Source organism: Dipteris shenzhenensis, chromosome 4 (assembly GCF_047967505.1).
Source record: "Dipteris shenzhenensis isolate YYH24624 ecotype China chromosome 4, Dip_SZ_1.0, whole genome shotgun sequence".
In the NCBI taxonomy this organism is placed as follows: domain Eukaryota; kingdom Viridiplantae; phylum Streptophyta; class Polypodiopsida; order Gleicheniales; family Dipteridaceae; genus Dipteris; species Dipteris shenzhenensis.
Genome location: NC_141599.1, coordinates 58,183,544 through 58,207,688, shown reverse-complemented (window position 1 = coordinate 58,207,688; position 24,145 = coordinate 58,183,544). Strand labels below are relative to the sequence as shown.

The 24,145-nt window shown below is 46.6% G+C and overlaps 1 protein-coding gene across 3 annotated transcripts in view; it reads left to right on the top strand.

Annotated features, from left to right (window-relative positions):
* BGAL17 (beta-galactosidase 17) overlaps positions 1 to 14,657 on the top strand; it is a 202,222-nt gene extending 187,565 nt beyond the window's left edge. For all 3 annotated transcript variants that reach the window (XM_087374194.1, XM_087374193.1, XM_087374192.1), the window contains 5 exons: positions 3,901 to 3,951; positions 13,282 to 13,468; positions 13,790 to 13,935; positions 14,112 to 14,177; positions 14,286 to 14,657. In XM_087374194.1, the coding sequence (XP_087230320.1) occupies positions 3,901 to 3,951; positions 13,282 to 13,468; positions 13,790 to 13,935; positions 14,112 to 14,177; positions 14,286 to 14,390 (555 nt within the window). In that variant the 3' untranslated portion in view covers positions 14,391 to 14,657. The remainder of the gene's footprint in view (positions 1 to 3,900; positions 3,952 to 13,281; positions 13,469 to 13,789; positions 13,936 to 14,111; positions 14,178 to 14,285) is intronic.
* The last annotated feature ends 9,488 nt before the right edge of the window (positions 14,658 to 24,145 follow it).

The window sequence follows — 24,145 nt, the reverse complement described above, 5'->3', positions numbered from 1 at the left end:
GGACCCTCTGGTTACAGCGCAATCAAGCATATCTGAATTCTCCACTTCAGCAGCCATATGAGTTCTTCCGAGCCTCATTGTGGCAATCTTTATATGATGTCTTACATGAGGAAGATTTAGATGCTTCTTGTATTCAGCTTTTCTTTTACTGCTTTTGATGGATAGGGCTTTGGCTCTCTTTTGAGCTCTGCCTAGATGCAAATGAATGTATCATAATATAAGTATCTTGGTTTTACCAAAAAAAAAAAAAAAAGTGTGTGTGTGAGGGGGGGAGAGAGAGAGAGAGAGAGAGAGAGAGAGAAAGAAAGAAAGAAAGAAAGTGTATTATTGTCCACTAAAGGCCAAAATGGGCCCATGGGACATCAAGAACTCTGCGTACAAGATAGCACAAAATCAACGTGCCACAAAGAAGAGGCATCGTCGAATATCATCTAAGTGCTACGCAATACAATGCAAGTGAAAGTACATAATGTCAAATCCGAGCCTAAATACAAAGTAAGCTAGATGCAAGGAAACCGCCCCTGGGTGCAAAATGGGGGGATGAGTACAATATGTCAATGCAAAGATACAAGTCCATGTATCACGGAGTCTGAGAACCAAAATAATACTGAAAATCCTGTCCATCGACTCTGCCTCCTGCTATGAGAGTACAAATCTGAGAAAAAGTGAGGTGAGCGGCTGGTAGGGCGAGATCTCCATGAGTAAGTCTCCTCCGAAAAGCTGCCATCATCCTGGATCGTCTGGAGATGAAGCGGCGAGTACGTCCCCTATGTAACAAGATCCTGCGGCGTCTACAAACCATCTCATATGTACATCCACAGGGTGGAGGCATGTGTCCTGTGTGAGCTCTGACCTCCTCGTGCTCCTCCTGATACCTGTCATCTGGTATAGCGTGTGTCTGAGCTCTATCGGGCTGGGCTCTATCACGCTCCGGTCTGTGCTGATGGTCTCTGAGGTAGTGTCGTCGAAGCATAGTGGCCTCCCTGACATAAAGAGCTAGGCAATGCTGATCCTCATAATCCATCACTCGTGAGAGAGGTCCAAAGCCATCCGTGAAGAGACAGTGGAATCTCCCTCTGATCTCATAATATAGCGGGCATCTGCAAATGAAGTGCTCCTCTGACTCCACCTCTCCCATGGTGCAACAAGGGCAGATCCTGGTCTCTCGGCTTGGACGCCGTCCATCCTCCATGCGTCGCATCCTACCAGCCTCTATCTCGAGCTGATGCGAAGAGACTCTAAGCTGGCCAAGGGCAATCCTCAGTGAGTGGGACATGTGGATACCTGTGTAGCCTGGTGGAATGACAAATCCATCCTCTGAGATCCGAAGGAAGTGGTCACGATATGTGGCCATCTTCGTCGGAAGCTGCGTGGGATAAATCCAAGTGCGGTACGTATGAAGCTGCAGCAAGTCTGCTCTCGTGACCTGAGAGAGAGCAGCCTCAAGGCCAACAAGAGGGTGGTAGAACACTAACGAAACAAAAGCCTTCACAATAAAATACTCAGCAAACACTCCAAAGATAGATAGGAAGAGCTAGAGCGCTCCTGCTCAAATACAAAGACATAGACTGGCCCCAAAGCCTTGGAGTCCCTTTCGGTATTTCTCTATTAATTGAAGAGTTCCACAAGTAGGTTACACAATGAGCATCAACTTACTCCCAATCAGTGCTCTTCCCACTCACAGAAGACACGAGTATCACAACACATTAGCCCTGCAGGACTTTGCTCTCACACCCATGTGACCATAGGTTAGTGCAAACACCTGCATTTAACATGGGAGGTGTTACTTGGCAGCCCAAACAAGGCCACACGCTCCCCAGACAATCACAAGTGTCCACTAACTCACTGGAATATCCAAGCAATGGGTGAAAGCATAACTGAGCTGCCCTTGGTGCTCATAAGCACAAACAATCTTTGCAAGCATTCATTGTGATCACTCTGCCAAGCAAGTCTCTTCACAAAAACCAACCCAATACTCAGGACAAACACAAGATGGGATGGGTGCATCCTTCTTCTGTAGCTCCCACTTGAGCCTAGGCATATAACCAATGGTCACCTGTAGAGGGGCCAATTCAGCCTATCAATATCTCTTACAAGAAGCCCATGGACTGTCTGTGACCAGCCAAGAAGCATCCGTACTGTCCGCACGTCGTCCGTACAAGCTATACGTCTTCCATTCCTTTGGGTTCCTACAACCGTACCAAGGCCATATGGAGACCATACGCACAGCAATTTGCGTGACACCCCGCACGTGTGGCAGTCCGTATCTAACAGCCCGCACAACGTCCGTACAATCTTCCATCCGCCCGTGCAATCGTCCGTCTGTTCGTACACATAGCTCGCACGTAGGCTCCGTACCTGCAATCCGTACCAGTCCTGTAGTAGCTCATACTTGCAATCCGTAGCAGTCTGTACTTGGGATTCCGTATTTGCTCCGTACAAGCCCGCACGCAGGATTCCGTACCCGTCCGTACTAGCCTGTGCTTGGAACTCCGTACTAGCACCCGCGCTTCCTCTATCACCCGCGTGACAAAAACCTCCATCCGACCAAAAGTGCTGCTAGGAATGGCTAGGAAGAGGAGGAAGAGGAAAGAAAGAGAAGAAGTAGGGGGGGGCTGAGGGAGGGGAGAGTGAGGGCTAAGGGAGAAGAGGGTAGCAGAGAGGGAGAGGGAGAGGGTGAGGGCTAAGGGGAGAAGGGGGCAGCAGGGAGGGAGAGGGAGAGGGTGAAGGGGGCAGCAAGGAGGGAGAGGGAGAGGGTGAGTGCTAAGGGAAGAAGGGGGGCAGCAGGGATGGAGAGGAGAGTGTGTAAGGAGGGAAGGGGGAGGAGAGGGTAGACAGAGAGGGAGAGAGGGCTAGGGAGGAGAGGGTAGGCGGAGAGGCAAGAGGAGGGTAGGGCAGAGAGGCTAGGGGAGTGAGGGCGGAGATAGGGAGGGGGAACGTACGGCCGTACGGCAAGGGGGAGGGCAGCAAGGGAGTGGGGCTGAGAGAGCAGGGTAGAGAGGAGAGGGCAGCAAGGGAGCGAGGTAGGAGAGGAGCTACGTGAGGGAGAGGAGAGCGCAAAGGGGAGAGGGAGGGAGGGCTGTACGGTCGTACGGCTGAGGAGAGGGAGAGGAGCGGCAAAGGTCGGGGAGGAGCAGCAGCTCTCCGTGTCTCAAGGTTTCGGATTCGGATGGCTGCTTTTTTTAAAATGGGGGGGATATCCTTTTTAAGATTTTGAAATGGCAGGGATATCCATTAAAAAAAAACCTTTATTGATCTTGGCAAATGCCAGAAACCATCACACAATCACTTTGCCAGCACCATGGACAGGGCGTTTTGCTTTATTTGTAACCCTTCAACGGAGCTGTAGAATAGCCAGAGAAATTTTCTTTTTCTTTTTTGAGATTTTGAAATGGCAGGGATATCCATCCAAAAAAGCCCTTTTTTAATCTTGGCAAATGCCAGAAACCATCATAATCAAGAAGTGAGGTTAACATCCTAGAACAATGGCTGGGATACCCATCCAAAGAGCTTATTCACGTTGGCCAGTTCTACGATTTACCTTTGAAGACGCACAGAATTTGGTCCAGATCATCCTAGGCTACACGAGAACCTGGTCTCTGCAATCCTACACGAGTACTCAAAACCCTTGAATCCACTATGTTATAGGTCTCATTACATTATCAACATGAAAAGACTTAGACTGCACCTCTTGAGTAAGGGTAAAGATGCAAAGCCTTTGCATGATCCACACTCCTGGAGAGCTAAAAATGGACTGTCAATCACTTGACCTTTTAATCTCAAAAGGGAAAGGCGCGACATTTGGTTGCCCCATACGAAAGAGACTTTTGGTTTGACCCTTCATGCAGGACACTTCTCTAATGTATTGCTTCTGCTGACATAAGATTGTTGTTTTTTCAGGTGGAAAATATGGGACGAGTGAACTATGGACCTTTCTTGTTCGACCCCAAGGTTTTTCCTAGCATTACTTGGTCTTGCTGCTTTCGCATTTTCTAAACCTCCAGGTTCTTCCATGGCTGGTGCCCCTTATTCGTACCTCCCCCCCAGAAAATTCTTTCTTAGTTTTGCTGTGAACAGACAAATCATATCTCATCTTTTGCAGTGCTATTATTGGTATCCCTTGCAAGAATGTTAAATGTCCATCAAAAAATGTTAAATCTTTTATGACATTTGTATGGAAAGTTGAAACCCTTTTCCTCCCTCAGAAGAAAGATACCTTCTAATATATACCTTTGAAGTTTCTATGTAGATGTAAGAACAGTACTAATAGTGACAACTGTAAGCTTGAATCTTATATGGTCCTGGAGTAATCCAGGAAGTGGGAATGCTCTACATCATTGCAATGGCTAATGTTAGCTTAGCCTTGTTACATACCCAGTGTGCTTACTTTAAACTAGCCTGCAGCCTCCCTTGATCCATTTTCTTCCAGTAAACCACCAGTTGGAATGAGATTTTGGCGAATTATATCTAAAACTGTGGAGTATCTCCTATGCTTGAAAAGGGTTTTGATGCACTCTGATAGAATAACACAATTTCGAGAGTGCTAGTGCTTTGTGGAGTATAAACCACCCCTGTGAAGAGAATCTCTCTAATCTGCAATAAGAATGGGTTGAAACCCTATCCAGGCATGCCCTAGCATGGTAGTTTGTGTAATAACCAAGTTCAAGATACATTTCTTGTGCAAGAAAAGCACTAGTCTACATGATTTTGAAATCAAAGGCATTTAGATGGACTTTCTTTTTACCAGTAAATGAAATTATGATTAGGGTGAGGCTCCCGAGCTGCTAGCTCCCTCCTCCCCTACTCTAGCCCTTCTTTGCCTCCTCCTTCACGCCTCCCCCTCCACCTCCTCCTTCGCCTCTTCCTCCCGCACCCCTTCCACCTCCTTCACGCCTCTTCTTCCGTCTCCCCTTCTCACTCCCCCCAGTGGCTGCTAGTGTGGCCTTCCCTTTCCGCCCCCTGCACCCACGGCTGTTTGCGTGCCCTCCGGGGCTGATGGCGGAGGGGCTGATGGTGCACCTCATGGCTGTGTACCCCCTAGGGGGCTGCTAGCACAGCGCGCGGCTGCGCCAAAGGTGCGGCTGCTCATGCAGCTGGGCTTGAGCCCTGCCCTCACCAGCCTGAGCTGGCCCGAGCTGGTGGGAGGCCTCTTAGGCAAGGGCGGCCTCTTCCAGGCTGCCTTCCCTTGCTGAGGGATTGTGACCCCAATCTCGGGCTGCTCACTCCCTCACAATGGGTTTCTTTGTGACTTAGAAGCCCATCCATAGGGCCTTGCAGTGCTCAAAAAATCCTTCATAAGTGATTCTTGGTTCTCCAGAGCGGTTAAAGCCTTTTTCCCTTTTTTCTCTTCTTCTTGCTCCCCATAGCAAGTGATTCTTTGCATTATCTTGAAGGTTCTTGGTGGTGACCTCGGTCTGGCCAGAGGGGCTCTCATGAAGCACCCTCGAATGCCACTACTGTCAAGGTCCTCCTCTCTCCCGAGGATAAGCAATAGGTTGAAAAAGTAGTTCAATCACTGCATGACAAAGCAGTGGTAGGCAAGATTGTGGGCCTTACTGTTACGAGGCGAGAGGTTCGTGACTTGGCTCCAGGCTAGCTTAGCATTGGAGGGTGACCATATCCAAGGGGTCACCATCTATGGTAGGAGAGTCTTTCTCCTACAACTGTGCTCACTAGAGATTACCCTGACCCTTGTGGAGCAAATGTTGGAATATGAAGACAAAGTGAGTCTAAAATGAGTGTTCTAGGTTGTCTAGGTGGGTTTTATAGTCTAGTGAGTCCTAAACAGGCCACGTGTCATATTGGGAGATATCCCATAGACATTGTGACTTTCTAGAGTCTAGTGGCACACACTATATAGTGTAGTACTTGTCTATTGTCAAGAACATCAGTCAACATCAAGCTTTATATCATGTGAGTATTTTGGTTATCATTGCCTAGCACTTGTTCTTTCATTTTCCTTTCCATTTTGCCTTTCATTATGCTTTCCATATTTCCATTCTGTTCCTAGCTAGCTACTAGGTCTCTTCATATGGTATCAGAGCTAGCTTTCCTCAAGGAATGAGGAGGCCTTGAAGCCCATCTCAGACCTATGGAGAGGCTAGCTTCTTCCACTCTAGTTCTCCTCCTCTCCTCTCCTTTCTTCCTTGAGCACTCCCTCTTCTTCCTTTGCCTCTCCACCTTGAGCTCCTCTCCTCCTACCCATGCCTCACCATCGGCTGCTCCTTCAGCCTTAGCATCAGCCGTACAGCCATCCGTACAGCTGTACAGACTAGTGCGCCGTACAACAGGGCCGTACAACAGCCCGTACCACAGCTGCATCTGCCGGTACTGCCAACGATCTGCCCGTGCAGTCTTGTGCCATACCAGTTTGCCCGTACAGCCTGCCGGCCTGCAATCAGCTCTAGCTCCATGCTCCACACTGCCCACGCAGCTCTAGATCGGCTGCTCACACTGCCCTCGGGATTGCTGTCAAGCTGCTGCTCCTATTCCTGCCATTCTGCTCCAAAGAAGTCGCCTCCTCTGCCTACAAATTCCGCCTATCTTCAGCCCTTCTCTGCCCGTCACTTGCTCCACACCCCGTCAACAAGTGAAGCTTCTCCGAACTTGATGTGAGCTCTTGACATTACATTGCGGTGACTCCTTCATGTGACTACTCCAACATTGGTGAAGACTTCCCGAGCTAGATGTGAGTTCTTTGATACTACTTCGACACACTCCACTACAGTGATCTCTCTGATTAGTGCATTATCTCGAGCTTGATGTAGACCACTCTACATCAACAAGTGACTTCTTCAACATTGCTTATTTGATCGGTGCTTGAGGTACTTCGCATTGATTGACTTCCCGATTGGTCGTGGTACCTGAGGCTTCTACTTCCACATTGGTGACTCTCCTTCCGGCATTTTGAGAGTCATCATGTGATTGCTCCATGTAGCTACCCCATGGACTTCACCAACACATATTTTGGGGCATTCCTACCTAGTGCTTCATCGACATGGTCATTGTTACGCAGAGATGTGCACACATGTGCATTAGCTACTTGGAGGACATCTCTTACTCTTAAGAGCTCTAATTTTATTATTCCTAAAGCTTGATGTATTTTGGGATCCTCTGCCCTGGGTAGTCCCCCTAAAATGATATGTAATGAGTGATTCATTTTCATTGAGTCTAAAGGTCCTCTGCCTTAAATAGTCCTCCTAAAAGATTGGGTTTGCTATTTTTTTTGTTGGTGTGTGGCTTCCTAACAATGACTGTTATGAAGCCAAGGGGGGATGTACTGTGGGAGCCATATGTATTGGCCTTGATAGGTCTCGTTATCAGGCCTGGCCGAGTTCTAGGATGGTGGTGTATTCCTAGACCTATGAGCTGGTCATGTAGCCATGCTATAACATGAGGCTCTGAGCATGTTGAGTCTCAAGCCATGAGAGTGCTTGGATCTCTTAACACGCTCAGACTTTAGACTCTGAGTTACATAGGGTGCACAGCTTGATGACCGTCATTTTCATGTTCTGTTCTTGGTTTCATTCCAGTAGTCTCTCACCTTGCCTTCATGGGGGGTGTCGGAATATGAAGCCAAAGTGAGTCTAAAATGAGTATTCTAGGTTGTTTAGGTGTGGTTTTATAGTCTAGCGAGTCCTAGACATGCCACGTGTCATATTGGGAGATATCCCATAGACATTATGACTTTCTAGAGTCTAGTGGCACACTATATAGTGTAGTACTTGTCTATTGTCAAGAACATCACTCAACATCAAGCTTTATATCATGTGAGTATTTTGGTTATCATTGCCTAGCAATTGTTCTTTCATTTTACTTTCCATTTTGCCTTTCATTATGCTTTCCATATTTCCATTCCGTTCCTAGCTAGCTACTAGGTCTCTTCAGTAAATCTTGACCTTTCTTGATCTGCTCTTGGTATATCTTTTCCCCTTCGTATCATGGTTTCATGGTGGAGAATACAGACACGACACACCATGTACCCTGCTTTCCGGTGACGCTCCAATTGCCAAGGCTCCCAAGAGAGTACAGAGCAATTATCCCATCCATTGGTTGAGCTTTTAGCATGGGGTTGGAGTCCCAACTGGACACAACAGATGCGGTTGTAGCGGGTCCCCAGATGCCGGCTAATCATGGAGTGCCCAGAGTTGCTCCCAAAGGAGATCTACCTTGAGACACTAGACAAGGGGAGCTACACCAGAGGATAGAGATCTTATTGTTCCTGAGCCAGTGGCTTCGATGCCGTCTGATGGGGCATGTGGCATAGGATTGCCCTAGAGGTCAGAGACGAGCCCCCCCTCCCCCTCCACTCCAGTAGATGCCCTGCGACTTAGGCAGCGAGACCTCAACAAGCTTATAACCAGCACCACTGTCAGTAGTATCAGCAGTATGAGTCCCAGACCCCTTGGGTGGAGCCAACCAAAGGGAAGTGGACCAATGCTGGGAAGAAAAAGAAAAAGCAAAGAAAGCAGGGTGAACAGAATCATAGAAGAAAGGCAAAGGTGAAGGAGAAGGTGCGGGAAGAGGGCGAGGCTGCTTCCCTGGCACAAGATGTGCACCTTGAGAATGCCCCCTGATCTTTTCTTTGAGCTTCCAGAGGATCCACAGGGCACTGGGGCCCAGGGTACACAAGTTCAGTAGCATGAGGCGGGATCCTCCAAGGTTCCGGTGTTAGTTGCCTCATCTACCAGGCCCCCGTCGCCAAAGGTAGAGGCCCCGAGACCATAGCCGCCGGTGTAGTAGAGGGGCATTGGAGTCGCAGAAGGTTCAACGATAGCCGTTGTCATCACTTCTTCTGGGGAGGGACCCGGAGGTGTGGTCTCCTGTAGTAGGTCATTGCGTGGGAATATGCATTGCAATTTGGATGGGCCTCCGCAAGGCGAGTCCAGGATTGCTATCCTCACCGCCAGCCTTTTGGATACGCTTCACGGAGTGCCTTCTGGATGTAGACTCTTGGATTGTTGGGGGTGACTTCAACAAACCAGAGTTTGAGGAGGACAAACAAGGAGGTGCTTCTTATGCAGAGATGCCATCAACAAAGAGGAGCATGTGGGAGCAGTTCGTCTTTGCGGTCAGTGGTAGTAGGGACCTGTGGGGAGGTGGAGTTCACTAGGATCTAGGCAGCCCACTGTTTTCCTTCGGACAGAGGAGACACGATAGGCTGCTGGAGCGCCTGGACTGATTCTATGTTGGGGACTGGGTGCTACATGGAGGGGGATCCACAAGGATTCTGGCAAGCACCACATAAATGGATCACTCCCCTGCGGTGCTACACCTTGATCAGCCTTGCAGAGGTCTCCCCCAAAAGGGGTTCGCATACCATATGAGCTACTCGAGGACGAGGAGGTGCAGTAGGCTGTTGCAAAGATCTGGCTGCAGCCACAAGGAGGGCCTAGTGAGGGATGGACCACCTGGGTTGCTGATGCAATCCAGAGGAGCATCACAAAAGCTATAGTCACAGGCCCTCAAATGGAGACAGGCTCTTGAAGAGCGGGAGAGAGCCCTGCGAGATGGGACCTAGCTTCCATCGAGTGACTCAAAGAGTAGGATTCAGGCTCTCAGTGGCTTAGCGATCGATACAAGAGCATGAGGCTAGAGCTCCAGGCCACGGAGGTCTGATGAGGAGAGTTCTCGTACCATTCCTCTTGCGCCAGGTGGGTCCAGTAGGGGGATAGAATCACCACACAGTTTTTTCAAACCGCAGGTTGATCAGCAGGGACCCAGCTCCAGAGACTACGGGATGAGCATGGATGAATGTACTCGACCCAGAAGGGATACTTAAGATGACCACTGACTTCTACCGATAGTTGTTCTAGTCAGAGATGGAGGCTCCCTAGGTCCTCTTAGCCAGTGAGGTAGTCTGAGACCAGGTTCCATGAGTGGTCCCAATGAGCATGAGGAGACAGCTAGAGACACCGTTCACAGATGCAGAGCTGTGGGAGGCCCTCAAGGCCCTCTCCCCCCAAAAGTTCTCTGGGAAGGATGGTCTTACTCCTATCTTCTTTCGGAGTTTTTGGGAGGTTAGAGTCACCCCATTGAGGCAAGGTTGTCAAGATCTGCTTGATCCCAAAGGGAGGAGATAGGTCCGATATTCGCCAGTGGAGGCCGATCACCCTTTGTGACAGCGCATACAAAATCTTAGCCAAGGTGTGGGGCTTGCGGTTGCGTCCCTATCTCTGTACCATCATCCACGATACGTAGAAAGGATTTGTCTAGGAATGTAGCATCTTGGACAACATTTTCACCTTCTAGGAGGCCAAAGATTGGGCCAGGGGGAGTCATATCCCCTAGCCATCCTTCTCTTGGAATTTGAGAAGGCTTATGATAGGGTGGAGAGGTCCTATCTATAGGACACTATGCGCGAGTTGGGCTTCAGAGCTGGTGGATCCAGGGGATTTCAGCACTTTACACAGGTAGCTCTAGCTAGATGCTCATTGGTGGTCACACTAGCAAGGCTTTCTCTCTTTCCTGTCCTGTACGACAAGGCTGCCCTCTTCCTCTTCCTCTTTGTAGCCGAGACACTTGGCTATTTCCTATGATGCCATGCTGCGGGATTGACAGGAATGAGACTTCCGATCCAGCAAGAGGAGCTATTGGACTAAGAGTTTGTAGATGACATGGCGTTGTATGTGGAGGGGTCAGCATCGAGCTTGGAGGCAATCAGAGGAGCTTTGGCTATCTATTGTGAGGCCTCCGGGGCTCGGATCAAGTGGAGCAAGTTGGTCAGCTTCTTCACAGGGATGGAGGAGGTCCAGGAGGTTCGAGAGTGGGGGGATAGCCTTTGGTTTTCAGTGGATCCTACAGGGGTGGACAATGAGATATTTGGGTTGTCAGGTGGGGATCGACATCATAGTGGAGCAGCAGATTGCCCCAGTTCTAGAAGCTTCTATATTGGAGCTCAGCCAAACTCTCTCTAGCAGGGAGGGCTCTTGTAGCCAAGCAGGTTCTCTTAGGGCTTGGTACAGTGCTTTCTGTTGGTGCTTTCACAGAGGTTGCATGGGACAACTCAAGCGCCTTGTGTGCAATTTCCTCCATCCCATCTCATCCAGCACAAGGAACACCAAGGCTAGGGTTGCTTGGTAGACAGTCATTATGCTGCAGGCTAGAGGTGGTTTGGGCATCATCGATTCGAAGATGCAGAGTAGAGCTCTTTTGGGCAAGCTAGTGGTTCGTGGCCTTACTCCAAGTACAGAGCCCTGGAAGCTCCTCCTACTGAGGAGACTCCTTAGGAATACACCATGTACAGGTGATCAATGGGGACAATAGTCCCATCGGTAGGTCTTCTCGGAGGTCCCTCTCACAGGGAGGGGATCCCCACTCATGCGGAGCCTTTTTCGGGTCTGGAAGAGGCTGGCAGGAGGACTCATACGGGCCCCACCTAGGTGGAGAGAGAATTTTGAGTGCTAGCCCCTCATTTGGCACCCGGAGGCCTAGGATTAGGATGGCTATATGCTTGGACAATGGACACACATGGGCTGGGCTCAGTGGGACTATGGACCAGCCAGCTCATTTGGGGGTTGGAGCAGACTCCCATCCGCTGACCCTGAGGTGGGTCTGAGGATCCTCTCCCACTTGCAAGGAGGCGGTGGATGAGGGAGATAGATGCAGCCATACCAGAGGCATGGAGGGAAGCTTTGCAGACTTGGGCAGACGGCAGATGGTTTTGACAATTTTCTCGGACAAGCGTCCCTCTGCGGAGGTCATGATGCGGCATGATGTGGTGGAGTCAGTTTCTTCAGAGTGAGGATGGGGGAACTTCTCTAGCCACTGGCAGAGGGAGACCCAGAGATGGATGGGAGCCTAGACTCACTACATGGCAGCTGATCATGATAGAAGGCCGTCTAGGCAAGTCATGGTTTATTAACTCCCAGCATTCCGGACCAGGAGGTCCCCCACCGTTTCCTTCGGGAGATTCAGTGGGACCCAGGAGAGTGGTTTTGGCCGTCCAAGGCAAGCCACACGGAGAGGGTGGAGGAGATACCCTTCTTCTCCACCACGACATAGATTACCGATGGAGACATCGACCTAGACTCCTTCAAGAGAGAGAGACATTGGGGGGAGCAGTATATATCTTAGGAGGTTTGAGCTCGGTTCTGGACGCGGCTGTGGTCCAGCCTTCGACTCGAAAGATTTCATACTTCTTCTGGTTGGCCGCTCACGGAGGACTGCCTATCAGCCCTAGCAGATGAAGGTGGATAGGCAGCGTCAAAGCTGCATGGAGGGGGTCTTGGAGAGGATCCCCCATTGTCTCTGGAGCTGCCAGATCACTCAGAGGATCTGGCTAGGCTCCCTTTTCGGATTGTGGCCCGGATGTAGGCTATCCACCACCGAGACTTTATCTGGGGCATGGCGGCCTGGTTGACCGAGGGGGGCCACGCCTTCCATATTGATGAGGTCTCTCTAGCCTATAGGATACACAGACAGAGCATCCATCATATCGAGCTGCATGAGGCGTCTCCTCCTTCCTGACATTGTCCTCCCTCGGTACCCGAGGATGGTGTGTGGGAGACAGTGGCCCGCATCACGGCGTGGAACATTTGGGTTGCGCGTCGCAGCCTAGTGATGGGAGGTCATCGAGCTCCACCGGCGGCCACTCTTGTTGCTATTTGGCAGGATATCATCTACACTCCGTGCGCCATCTGGGAGCCCAGGACATCCGACTCTAGACCGCCGAAAGGCGGGAGCATTTCTGCAAGGCATGGCCTGCAGGGGTTTTTTACATTCTCATGCTGCAAGGGATTTGCTGGTTGTGTAGTCTCCTCCCTTGGTTGTTAGCCCCTGTCCCTGAGATACCCTAGGCACTGAGCTGGGTTCTCAGGATGCAGGCTGGCCTTCGCCAGGCTTGAGGTTTTATTCCCAGTCGGCGCCTTCGGGACAGCTGACTTTATGGTTTTTGTTTCCAGGCATTAATAGAAGATCTTTTTTCTGTTTAAAAAAAAAAAACCGTAAATCAACCAAGTCGGCTGAGTTATTACATTTCTTGAAATAAAACATGTAGTAATTGTTCACAAGAACCATTAATGCATTACCCAAAAAGATTGATTGTATCCTATGAAACAATGAATGAACGGCACTCAGGTCTTGTCAGTTGATATCTCTATAGCATCTTTCATAAGATGATTGTACCCCCAAACAATTAAATAAATAATCTTAAGTCCTCATTAATAATTGCATGTTCCTTATTCATAATGACACAAAACAATCGGTATCATCTCAAATACACATCGGCTTTAGCTTCAATGACATGCATGTTTTTGTAACTAAACTCGTTTCTCTTTCCAGGGAATACTTTCCTCCGTACTATTGGATGGATTGCCAATACTAGGATGGACAGTCTACTCAATACCACTGGAGAATGTGTCAGCAATAATGTCCAAAATGATGTATGACTTGCAACCTCAGGATTTAACATTCTCCAGAGGATTGAGGCGGCCAATAAAGTTGTCTTCAAATGCTAAATGCAAATCAGGTAGTAACATAAAATGTCAAACATAATTCAACCATCTCTCTCTCTCTCTCATCTTAACTAGCACATTTTTTCAATGATTTGAAGAATTGAAGGGACTGTCCCTTTAGACTGAAATTGCGCACATACTTGTTCAACAACAAGACTGACAGTATATGACCAACATTGCCAACAGCAATGAGACATAGTAGACAGTAACTCTGATGGAGTTTTCAATGAAGCTTTCTCTAGTGCTTCCTTTTGAGATGTAGTATTGGCTTCCAAGCTTGTGCAGACTTCAGATACTCACTAGAATATAGATGTTTTGATTTTTATGGGTGACAGAGATTTCAGCAATGGACATTGGCTTCTATTCTGGTCTGCTACAGATAGAGGACGCAAAGGAACTAGCTGACTCTTTCCTTTCACTGAAAGGATGGAAGAAGGGTCTGGCTTTCCTGAACGGCTTCAATTTGGGGCGATACTGGACCGTAAGATTCTACTTTCGAACTGCAAATCCTGTTTTCTTCTCCTTCAGAGCTTGTTCATGACCGCAATCGATTGTAGGCTATAGCTAGAATTATCACGGGAAAAGAGTTGCAATTCATTAACCGAACGGATATCATGCACATTAAGTGAAATGTACATTACACTGATTTGTATGTAGAGTGCTGGGCCACAATGTACGCTATATATCCCGGCTCCCCTCCTCCGTCATGGAGGAAACGAATTGGTAAGTGATCAGCAGTTTTTTGCACTAGGTTGGTCATACGTTCCATAACCTTGAAACATCTTCTCTCAAAAATCTTGACAAGTCGTAGCATTGATATAATATATGCAGATTATTTTTGAGCTGGAGCAACCCCCAAGTAACCTGGAGGTGGAATTCCTTGACAAGACAGATTTTATCTGCGGGCCATATCAAGCTTGCAATGTCAGTATCTGAGGTAGAATGATACATGCTCACTCATGGATTGGAAGCCATTAGATAAGGCTGTCCTATGATGATATTATTAGATTAAAAATGACATTTACACGATAATAAATTGGTCATAAAATCATGGTTTACAAAAAGATGGGGACATGGAGCATTCATACATGGCAAAGGAAAAGGAATTTATTGGCTTTTGCAATAAAATCAAAGAGAATAAGCTAGAAATACTTTGTTATTGTTATTTCTAATTTCTTGGGCATATTCCTTGATTCATCTCGATATGTGTCTTCCGTCATGTTAGCAAATGTGCAAATTTCACTTGGTGAAGTTTTCATCCATGTTGTGGCTGCTTATTATAATATATTTCTTTCTATTCGTAGCAGATATTGCCTTGTCAGCTATCTTTCTAAGCTTTTCGCTTAGAAATGCTCATTTGGGAGAAATCACAATGAAACTCTCTAGTCTTCGCAAGCACTTGTAGCTTGGATCAATGGGACTTTTATTAACCTTCACTTTCAGTGCTAGCCTTCGTCGTAGCTCAGTGTGTCCTTTACCTCCGACAAGAGAGACCCTTTCGAAAGAGGACCTTTGTGTAAGTATATGCTCTGGTGTGCATGAGTGTGTGGGACATGCAATGTATGTGAGCATTGAGTTATACTAGGGCCTAGGCCCATCGTTGGGTATTGATGATGTCGATGGGGATGTCATAGATGATGTTGGTGGAGATGCCATAGTAGCTAGTCCTTACTACTCATTTTGCATGATTGTCATAACATAAGAATAAAACAACTGCACAATTTGTTTTATATTTAGAGTATGATTCCTGCATTTCATGGATATATCTTAAATTCTGCATATGTATATACATCTTGTGGTAGTCACTCTTTGTTGGCTCTTTCCCACGGCTTCTGCGGGAAGAGCAGGGTATTCTCAGTATGCAGGGTTCCGAGGCTTTTTGTCACCTATAGATATATCGGGGTTGTCGTTCGTAGTATACGTGTAGCTTAGGACCTCGAGTCGTGTTCTGGTGAGAGACGTAGGCTTAAGTGTGGTAAGCAAACATAATGCATACATGTGTAAAAGGAACGTGTATCATCATGTTTGAGGTAATGAAGGCTTTCGTCTTCATTGGGGGTTGTAGCGTTTAGGAGGAGTTTAAGGGTTAGAAGGAGGTTCCAGGGTTTAGAAAAGGTTCCAAGGTTAGAAGGAGGTCCAAGGTTTAGAGAGAGGTTCCAAGGTTTAGAGAGAGATTCCAGAGTTTAGAAGAGGTTCCAAGGTTAAGGGTAGAGTATATGGTGGAGAACTCGTCATACCCATCAGTGGAACTTGGCATGGCAGTACGAATTGGATTATCTGGATCCTGATATTCAAAATCAAATACTATGTCATTTTCTACTGATGGAAGCACAAGTAGTGTCGGAGGTGATGACGGGGTAGGGAGAGAATCTGGGGACATAGGGGAGAAATATGAAAGAGTGTTAGTTACGGAAAGGAGAGCAGAGGGGAGGGGAGAAAGAACTGGGTAAATGGTTTGAGTAGCTTGGTAATCCTCAAGGGTAGGATTAGCAAGGGAGGGGAAGAAGCTCTGTGTAAGGGGCTCTTAAGTTTGTGACTATTAGGTTAGTTGAAAATGGTAAGAGGCATGAGCAAAGAGATGATGAAGGGAATAGATGTTAGGATGGAGCTCGGGGAATGTTAAGAGGGTGGTAGCAGCAAGGGTAAGTGAGGTTATGAGGTTGGCAGAAAGAGTGGTTAGATATGGGAAGTTGGATGTGAGATAGGTCCTATCATCTTTCAACACTTCTTTTTGCTGGTGCGATGGGATCATCAGCTACATGGGTGGGATGTCGGTTATGTCATGCCTTGCAAATAATAGTGATGGCCTTTGTAGCAATGGCAACAAACCTGCAATAACCCTGAGGGAAGGACTACCCATGAGGCATACATATGCAATGAAAGCATTTGTCCTGAGTGCTATAAACCCGGCATATGTAGACAGGCATAAGATATTTTTCTCATCTTCGGACAAGTCTTGGCAAATTATGCGCAGGGTTTTGATTCCTATGGAACGTTCCCATTTGATTGTTGGATGAGCAGATATGATCTTGATTTGGAGTTAGTTTCATTGAAAAGCACGATTTTTTCTTGTATTGATGGTAGATGGTTATATATGCCTCCTTAAGCTTTCTCATTTGTAAGGTGACCTTTGCCTATTGAGGAATGTCTTCAGTGATATTGGACCATTGGTCCAAGACTTGTGCTTGTGAAGTACTGGCCTCTTGAGCGGTAGCAAGTTGGTACTTTAAGATTTTGCATTCCCTTGTAAGATCGTCAATGCTGAAGGCACATACTACCAAAGATTATTTCATGTCTTCAAGCTTGTCTTTGCAATCCTGAAGCTCTTCTTCTTTGTAAATAAGAGTGAGTCTAGCTTGTGCCACTACCTCCATCTGTTGAGCATGTGCGGATGTCAAGGAGTTATAGTAGGTCTGTAGGATTGTCGTTGCTTGTAATGCTGCTATCAGCTGGGTTTGACTTTGGTGGAGGTTGGAGGTAACATCCCTCACTGCCTTCTCTTGAGCTTGGAGAGCTTGGTTCATACACATTTCTTCTACCTCCTTCTCATCTATCTACGCCCGATGTGCCTTGATCTCTATGGCGATTGCCTGGGATTGGTCTTCGATTTCTGTTACTGTCTGTCTATCCAATTCTCTTGCATATTCTTCCTTGGCCAAGCTAGTGAATAGCTTGACATTTGGATCATTTGGCTAGCTTGATGTTGGAGAATAATAGACGGTGATGAGATCTGGCGATACTGCTGATACAAGTGGTATCCATATAGCCATCACGATGATTCTGTATTACTTGGGGGAGGTTGTTCCTTGAATGTGTGTTGGCAGTGAGAAAGCCCTTTGAATGACTGTACTGTTCATGATAATGTTTAGTGGGCTCTGATGTACAGTGATTGTACCGTACTTGCTAACCTTTGCATTGCTGGAGTGGTAAGAATGAAGAAAGTCCTTGATGTATGCGATCATTGTAGGACTGTTTTCCAAGGATTTTAGGGTCATGCAAACTGCCTAGACCCCTTTGCTCTAAGTAAGATGTTGCTTCCTAGGAAAGAGCATAAGTCGATGTGGGTGGCTAAACAAGTTCCAGTGATTGGGCCCCGTCAATGGGTGTGTAGGCCAGTGGTGACTGGGGTGGCATTTGTTCTTCTTAGTCATGCATTGAATCCTCTTCGGAGCTATCGCTCTGGACTACAAATGCCTATGGTCGTCGTGGTTTAGAGGATGTAGATGGCTGCGAACTCTGGAGAGGATCTCGTGATTGAGGCAGTGGGCTCTTTCTGCGTATCCTCTTTAGTGACGGAATATTTTCTTAACCTGCATCCATGTGCATGTGGTGTATTATTGATCATTAGATTGGTTAGCATGCAGGTATGACCTTTCTGTGTATGTGTGGGAGATCTTATTTTTATACATGCTTTGAGAGTGGAATGAAAGTGTATGGTACAATTATTCATGTAATCATCTATGTGTCTAAGTGAAAGCGTATGAGTGCACATGACCTAGTAGCTAGGTAGGGACTAACTATATGCTTTTTTTGTTGCTGGGATTTTCATAGGGTAGTTAGAACTTAGGCATTATTTTTTAGCCTTAGGTTAAAATCGATTGATGATACCTATATGTGTGAAGACGTACATATGTGAGTGCTCTTGATACAATCTAATCCTAACTAAGGAAGACTTGGTTTCTTAAATCTTCGTTTTTGTTGGGATGGCTTGCGTATTTATGTAGTAGTGCTTTAGTCGGCTCCCGTTTATTGTTATGTTGAATTGGACTTCATCCAATGTTTCTAGCAGCACAGCTCCGATGGGATTCATCTTTCTTACTCAGTAGGGTTCTTGACCTAGATACTTCAGTTTTTCCTTATGTACTTTGACATTGTATAACAGGACCAAGTCACCTTCCTTGATGTCTTTAGCTTTAAGATTTTTGTTAAACCATGCCTTTCTTCTGCGTTTTTCTGTTGTCATGGCATGGTAAGCAACTAGTCTTGTTTTTGTATGCTTCTCCAACTGATAGAGTCTTTCTTTCAAGGATTCATGGTCTCCCATGCGTTCGTGTACTGCTATGTGTAGGCTTGGTATTACAAATCCTAGTGGGACCATAGCTTCAAAGTCGTACACCGATTGAAAAGGTATGTTTTCTATACTGATCTTGAGTGTGGTTCTGTATGTCCATAAGACTGCATTCAGTTTCTCTACCCAATCAGAACGCTGTGGTCTCTATCTTGGTGACGATAATACATATTATTTTCTGCCTGTCCATTCCCTTGGGGGTAGTAGGGTGTGCTTTTTCTATGGATTACCATAAAGCCAGACAAGAGTTCTTGGATTATCTCTTTGACAAAATGTGTCCCTCTATCCGACACATTTCAATGGGACATCCGAATTGGGTAATCACATTTTCGTATAAGAATCTTGTTGTGCTTTTGGCATCTACCTTTCTGATTGCTTTAGCTTCAGTCCATTTTGTAAAGTAATCAGTGGCCACAATGATGTAGCGTGCATGTGTTTCTTTTGGTGCTAGATGTATGGGACCCACATAGTCAATCTCTCATTTTTCAAATGGTTTTTGTGCAATAACTATTCTTAGGGAATTGAAGTCTTTGTGTTATGGTTTAGTAGTTCGTTAGTATACATCACAGCCTTTTATACATTCATAGGCATCTATCCACAGTGTTGGCTACCAGTAGCCTGTGAGGAGAACTTTTCTTACTGTGGCTTCCCCTTGGAAGTGTCCTCCTGCAATGCCTTCATGGACTTCATTTAGGATTGTCATGATCTCATGAGGCATTACACATCTTAATATCTGGTCCTTGTCCATCTTGTACAGTTGTCCTGCAATGAGTTGATAAGGTACAGCATTAGAATCAAATTTTTAGCATCTACTGCTTTTATTTTAGGGGGTGGTCTTCTTGTCATTAAGTATCCAATGATATCTCCACACCACTCTGGAATAGCATCTATTTGAAATAGTGTGACATCTGGTAAGTTGTCTTCTACTCCAGTGGCTTCTTCTCCCGACTTGACACGAGACATGTAATCGGCAATGTAGTGTTGGGCACCTTTGCGGATCACTATTTTGAAGTTGAATTCTTGAAGCAAGAGGAGCCATCTGGTTATTCTTCCTATTGTACACAGACGGTTCACAAGATAAAGCAATGCTTGATGGTCAGTGTAGAAGACAAAATCATTTGCCAGTAGATAGTGCCGAAATTTCTTTACACTATACACCATTGCTAGGGCTTCTCTTTCTGTGGTGGTATAGTTGATCTCTGCATCATTGAGTTGTCGACTAGCGAAGTAGAATATTTAGTCTTTCTTATGTTCACCAGCTTGACAAAGCACACTCCCAATTGCATACTTGGATCCATCAGTATGAACATGAAAATCAATATTCCAATTGAGAGATATAAGGATAGGTACTGTGATTAGGCGTCACTTTAATAGCTTAAAGGCTTGGTCGCACTCTTCAGTTTATAAGAATTTTACTAATAATTTGTAAAGTGGTCTAGCTATCATGGCATACCGCAATATAAATCTTCTATAATAGTTGGCATGTCCCATAAAGACCTGTATATCTTTGAAATTTGTAGGAGGCAATTCCATGATGATTTTGATTTTATTCATGTCAGTTGCAATCCCATGTTGAGAGACGATGTGTCCCAAAACAACTCCATGGGTGACCATGAACTGGCATTTTGTTGGATTTAGGGAGATGCCATACTCCTTGCATTTGATTAGTACTGCTTCAAGACATTTGAAGTGGTCTTTTTTATTTGAATGGATGCACAAATCATCCAAGAACACTTGTAAAAACTTATTCAGAAATGACATGAAAGCTGTGAACATGACTCGTTGGAATGTGACCGGGGCATTACAAAGACCGAATGGCATGACTCTATATGCAAAAATATCCCCCTCTGTAGCAAATGCTATTTTTTATTGGTCTTTAAGAGCAATTTGCACTTGGTTATAGCCACTGAAGCCATCCTGGAAGCTATATATTTAGGAGCATGTCACCTTTTCCAACATTGTTTCTATTAAGGGTAGGGAGATAGTGATCCCTAATTGTGGTGACATTCACATTCTTTAAGTTTACGCATATTCTGAGCTTCTTGTTGCGTTGAGGCACAATGACGATGGGTGAAACCCAATCAGTGTGCTCTATCTCGTAGATGAATCCGGCATCTAGGAGTTTTTCCAACTCGTCATAAACCATGGTGCCATACATAGGATTTGTGCGATAAGGTCCACATACCTTAGGGTGAGCACCTTTCCTTATAGATATCGTGTGTACTGCCACGTCTGGTGAAATTTCTTTCATCTCTTTGTATGACCATGCTAGGCAGTCACGGTATTCCATTAGGAATGCTTTGAGTTTGGTTTCATCTTCTTGTCGAAGCTGTTTCCTAATGAAAATTAGTTTTTCTTCCTTCTCTTCAAGGACTAGGTTTATTACGCATGTTTTTGTCGGTCCCTCATAGATTGGAGTTTCTCCAATGCTATCGGTTTCTTGAACTTCAGATTCCCTTAGTGGTCTTGGCATTGCTATTGGCGCATTGTCACTTGTGTAATTCTTGAATTATTTCGGTATTTCTCGAAGATCGACCTCTGATGGTGTTAAACTAGCCTGACATGTGCCATGTGTACTGGGTGGCATAGTTGCATGTACCAATTTGTTAGGCTCTTTTTGACTTTTTTTTTCTGAAGTCTCTTGATCGAGCTTCATCCGCACATGTGGCTTATATTTTTGAAACTTCTTACATTGGGAATTGTGGGGTAACTTCTCCACTGGTAAGGTATTTCCAAGTAAGGGTTCATTTGTTGCGCATACTCCTAGTCCCTCAAAGGACCATTCAAGAGGCTATTCTATGATTTTCTCCTTCAGCTTTCTTGCGGGATCTTCTGTTGTTATTCAACTTTGGAGGTTCAACTTTTGGGAGCTCAACTGCCATTAGGGCATGCAAAATGGCTAAGCCATTATCAAAGATTTGATCTTCAATTTTAGCATTCTCAACCTCTATTTCAAGCTCCCAAGGAAAATCTGAGTCATCATTGGTATGGGTATCTTCTTCAGGTTCATTATTCCCCTCGAGGTCAGTCATAAAGAAGGGCATCTCTAGATCGATTGGTTCTTCATGTGTGAGTGAAGGATCTACTTGTAGCACCTTAGCATCAATTTGTGAGACGATGGGGTCTAATGAATGGTAGTTGTCGATGGTTGTCAATGTTTGTATCCAGTTATTTACATTGCTTTGTGAATCACCCGTTATGGCATGATGTTGTAAGGGAGTTGATTTGCTTAAGATTGTCGTTCAAGATGTGTCATCCAATGCTCTAGGCACAATTGGTTTTATAGCTCTTGTTCTCACATTCACCCTGACTGCGGTGTCGCGATTCTGGATTGTCAGTCTATCAGTTCCCCAGCCATGAAGGACTGATGCTTCCCGTAACTAAGGACGTCCCAGTAAGATTTGATAGGATTTTTTGGGGAGATCCAAGATTGTGAATTGAAGGGAAAAGCATACTCCTGTGACCTTTGTGGACACACCATTCACTATTCCCAAGAGTTTAGCCCGTGAATCATCGGCAAGGCGTATGTTGAAATTAGCCTTTTGCATCGGTGGGAGATCCCATTATTCGTAGAGCTTCTTTAATATGACATTTACACCTGCTCCACTATCCAGTATGGCTTGGATTTCATTATATGCCTTGTGGATCAAAGGCACAGTAATGTTGCGTATGTCATCTCTCTCACCCATCCGCTCACGAATATCTTCGATGTCGTTCATAGGTGGAGGGGGATTTGCGAGTTCAATCCATTCTTTGAAACTCTTCCAAAGATTGGGACAATTTCATAGGAGGATTCTGATGGGGATTGACACAGGGCAACTCAGGATGCTAGAGAGTGCAGCTCCTCAAGTTGACGTGGTGGTACATTATGTTGTGGAGTCTGTTGTTGGAACAGAGACTCGAGTACAGTATCAATACTTTTTGGGGCCAAGTCATGGATTGGATCTTGAGCTTGTTTCTCAACCTCAAATTGAGCTTGTTCCTTTTTCTGTTTGAAGCAGGTCCCATGCGGCTCGCTCTTCCACTAGAAGCTCTAAGTACCATTCAAACACTTCATCAATTAAGGCCATGGGAAACCAAGCCACCTTGGTTTCATGGGATTGATATCCTGCTCAGCATGCGACATCAAAATGCTACAGAAATCGGGCCGATCTCCCGTACCATTATATTTGAAAAGTTTTAATTTTTTCAAGGGATGCCTGGTTTGAGTGTTATTATTTTTTCGATTAAAAAAATTATAAAGTAACTGACCTAACCTAGGTTAAACTAACCTAGGATTAGACTGAGGGTTAGGTTAGGGTTGTTTTAAAAAAAATAAGAATAATAAGAATAATTAATTTAAAAAAAATCGTAGGGGTTTTCGCGGCAGTCGCGGGGGGGAAGGGGGTTTTCGTGCAGCGGCGGGGGGTGGGTGGAAGGGAGGGTAGAGGGGAGGGAAGGGGAGGGGAGGGAGAGCCAAGGGGGCAAAGGGTGGAGGGGAGGGGAGCGCGGGGGGTAGTGGAGAGCGTGGGCACGGGATGGGCGGGTGGTAGGGAGGGTAGAGAGGAGGGGAGGGTGGAAGGAAGGGCGAGCCGCGGAGGCAAAGGGTGGAGGGGAGGGGAGCACGGGGGGTGGTGAAGAGCGTGGGCGTGGGATGGGCGGGTGGTGGACGCAGCACATGTGGGCATCGTCGCTGGTGCGTCATTGCGAACGAGTGATGCGAGCGTCATCACGGGTTGCTGGTGCAACAAGGCCTTGAGTAAGGGCCTTAAGCCCTTTACAATTAAAAAGGACCTTAGGTCCTTAGACTAGGGAGAGACGTGTGAGTGGAGGGTAGAGAGAGAGAGAGGGGAAAGAGAGAGAGAGAGAGGGAGAGAGAGAGAGAGAGAGAGAGAGAGAGAGAGAGAGAGAGAGAGAGAAGGGAGGGGAAAGAGAGAGAGAGAGAGAGAGAGAGAGAGAGAGAGAGAGAGAGAGGATGGGGGATAAAAAGGGAGGGGAATGGGGGGTGGTGAAGGGGGTGAGGGAGTGGTGGAGGTGGTAGTAGAGAGGGAAGGGGGAGGGAAGGGTGGGGTGGAGATGGAAGGGGGGCGGTGGAAATGGAGGAGGGGGGGGGGAAAGGGTGGTGGTGAGGGGAAAAGGGGGTGGTAGTGGAGGAGAGGGTGGAGGAGAGGGGTTTGGTGGAGGAGATAGAGGGGGATGGAGGGGAAGATGGAGGAGGGGGGTGGTGGTGGAGGGGGGTGGAGGAGATGGAAGGGGGGGTGGAGGGTGGGGTGGGAGTGGAGGAGATGGAAGGGAGGTGGGGGGGGAATGGAGGAAGGGATGGAAAAAAGGGGTGGTGGAGATGGAGGGGGGGGTGGAGGGGGAGATGGAGGAGGGGAAGGGGGGGGGGGGGGGGGAAAACTTGACGGACAAAAAACAAAAAACTTTACAAAAATCCAAAGGGAGGAAGAGATGGTCACCTAAATGCTCTTCAAGTCTTTCTCGATGTAACATGATTGTTAAGGATCAATGGACGGTCGGTGGATGGCTAGGTTATCGCTGCGAGATGGGCTTGAAGTAACTTACCATGTAAGGATGGGAGTAGGGTGGTGGTCAATGGAGAGGGAGGAGTGTTGCGTAGGGCTCGGAATGGGGAAGAGGATGG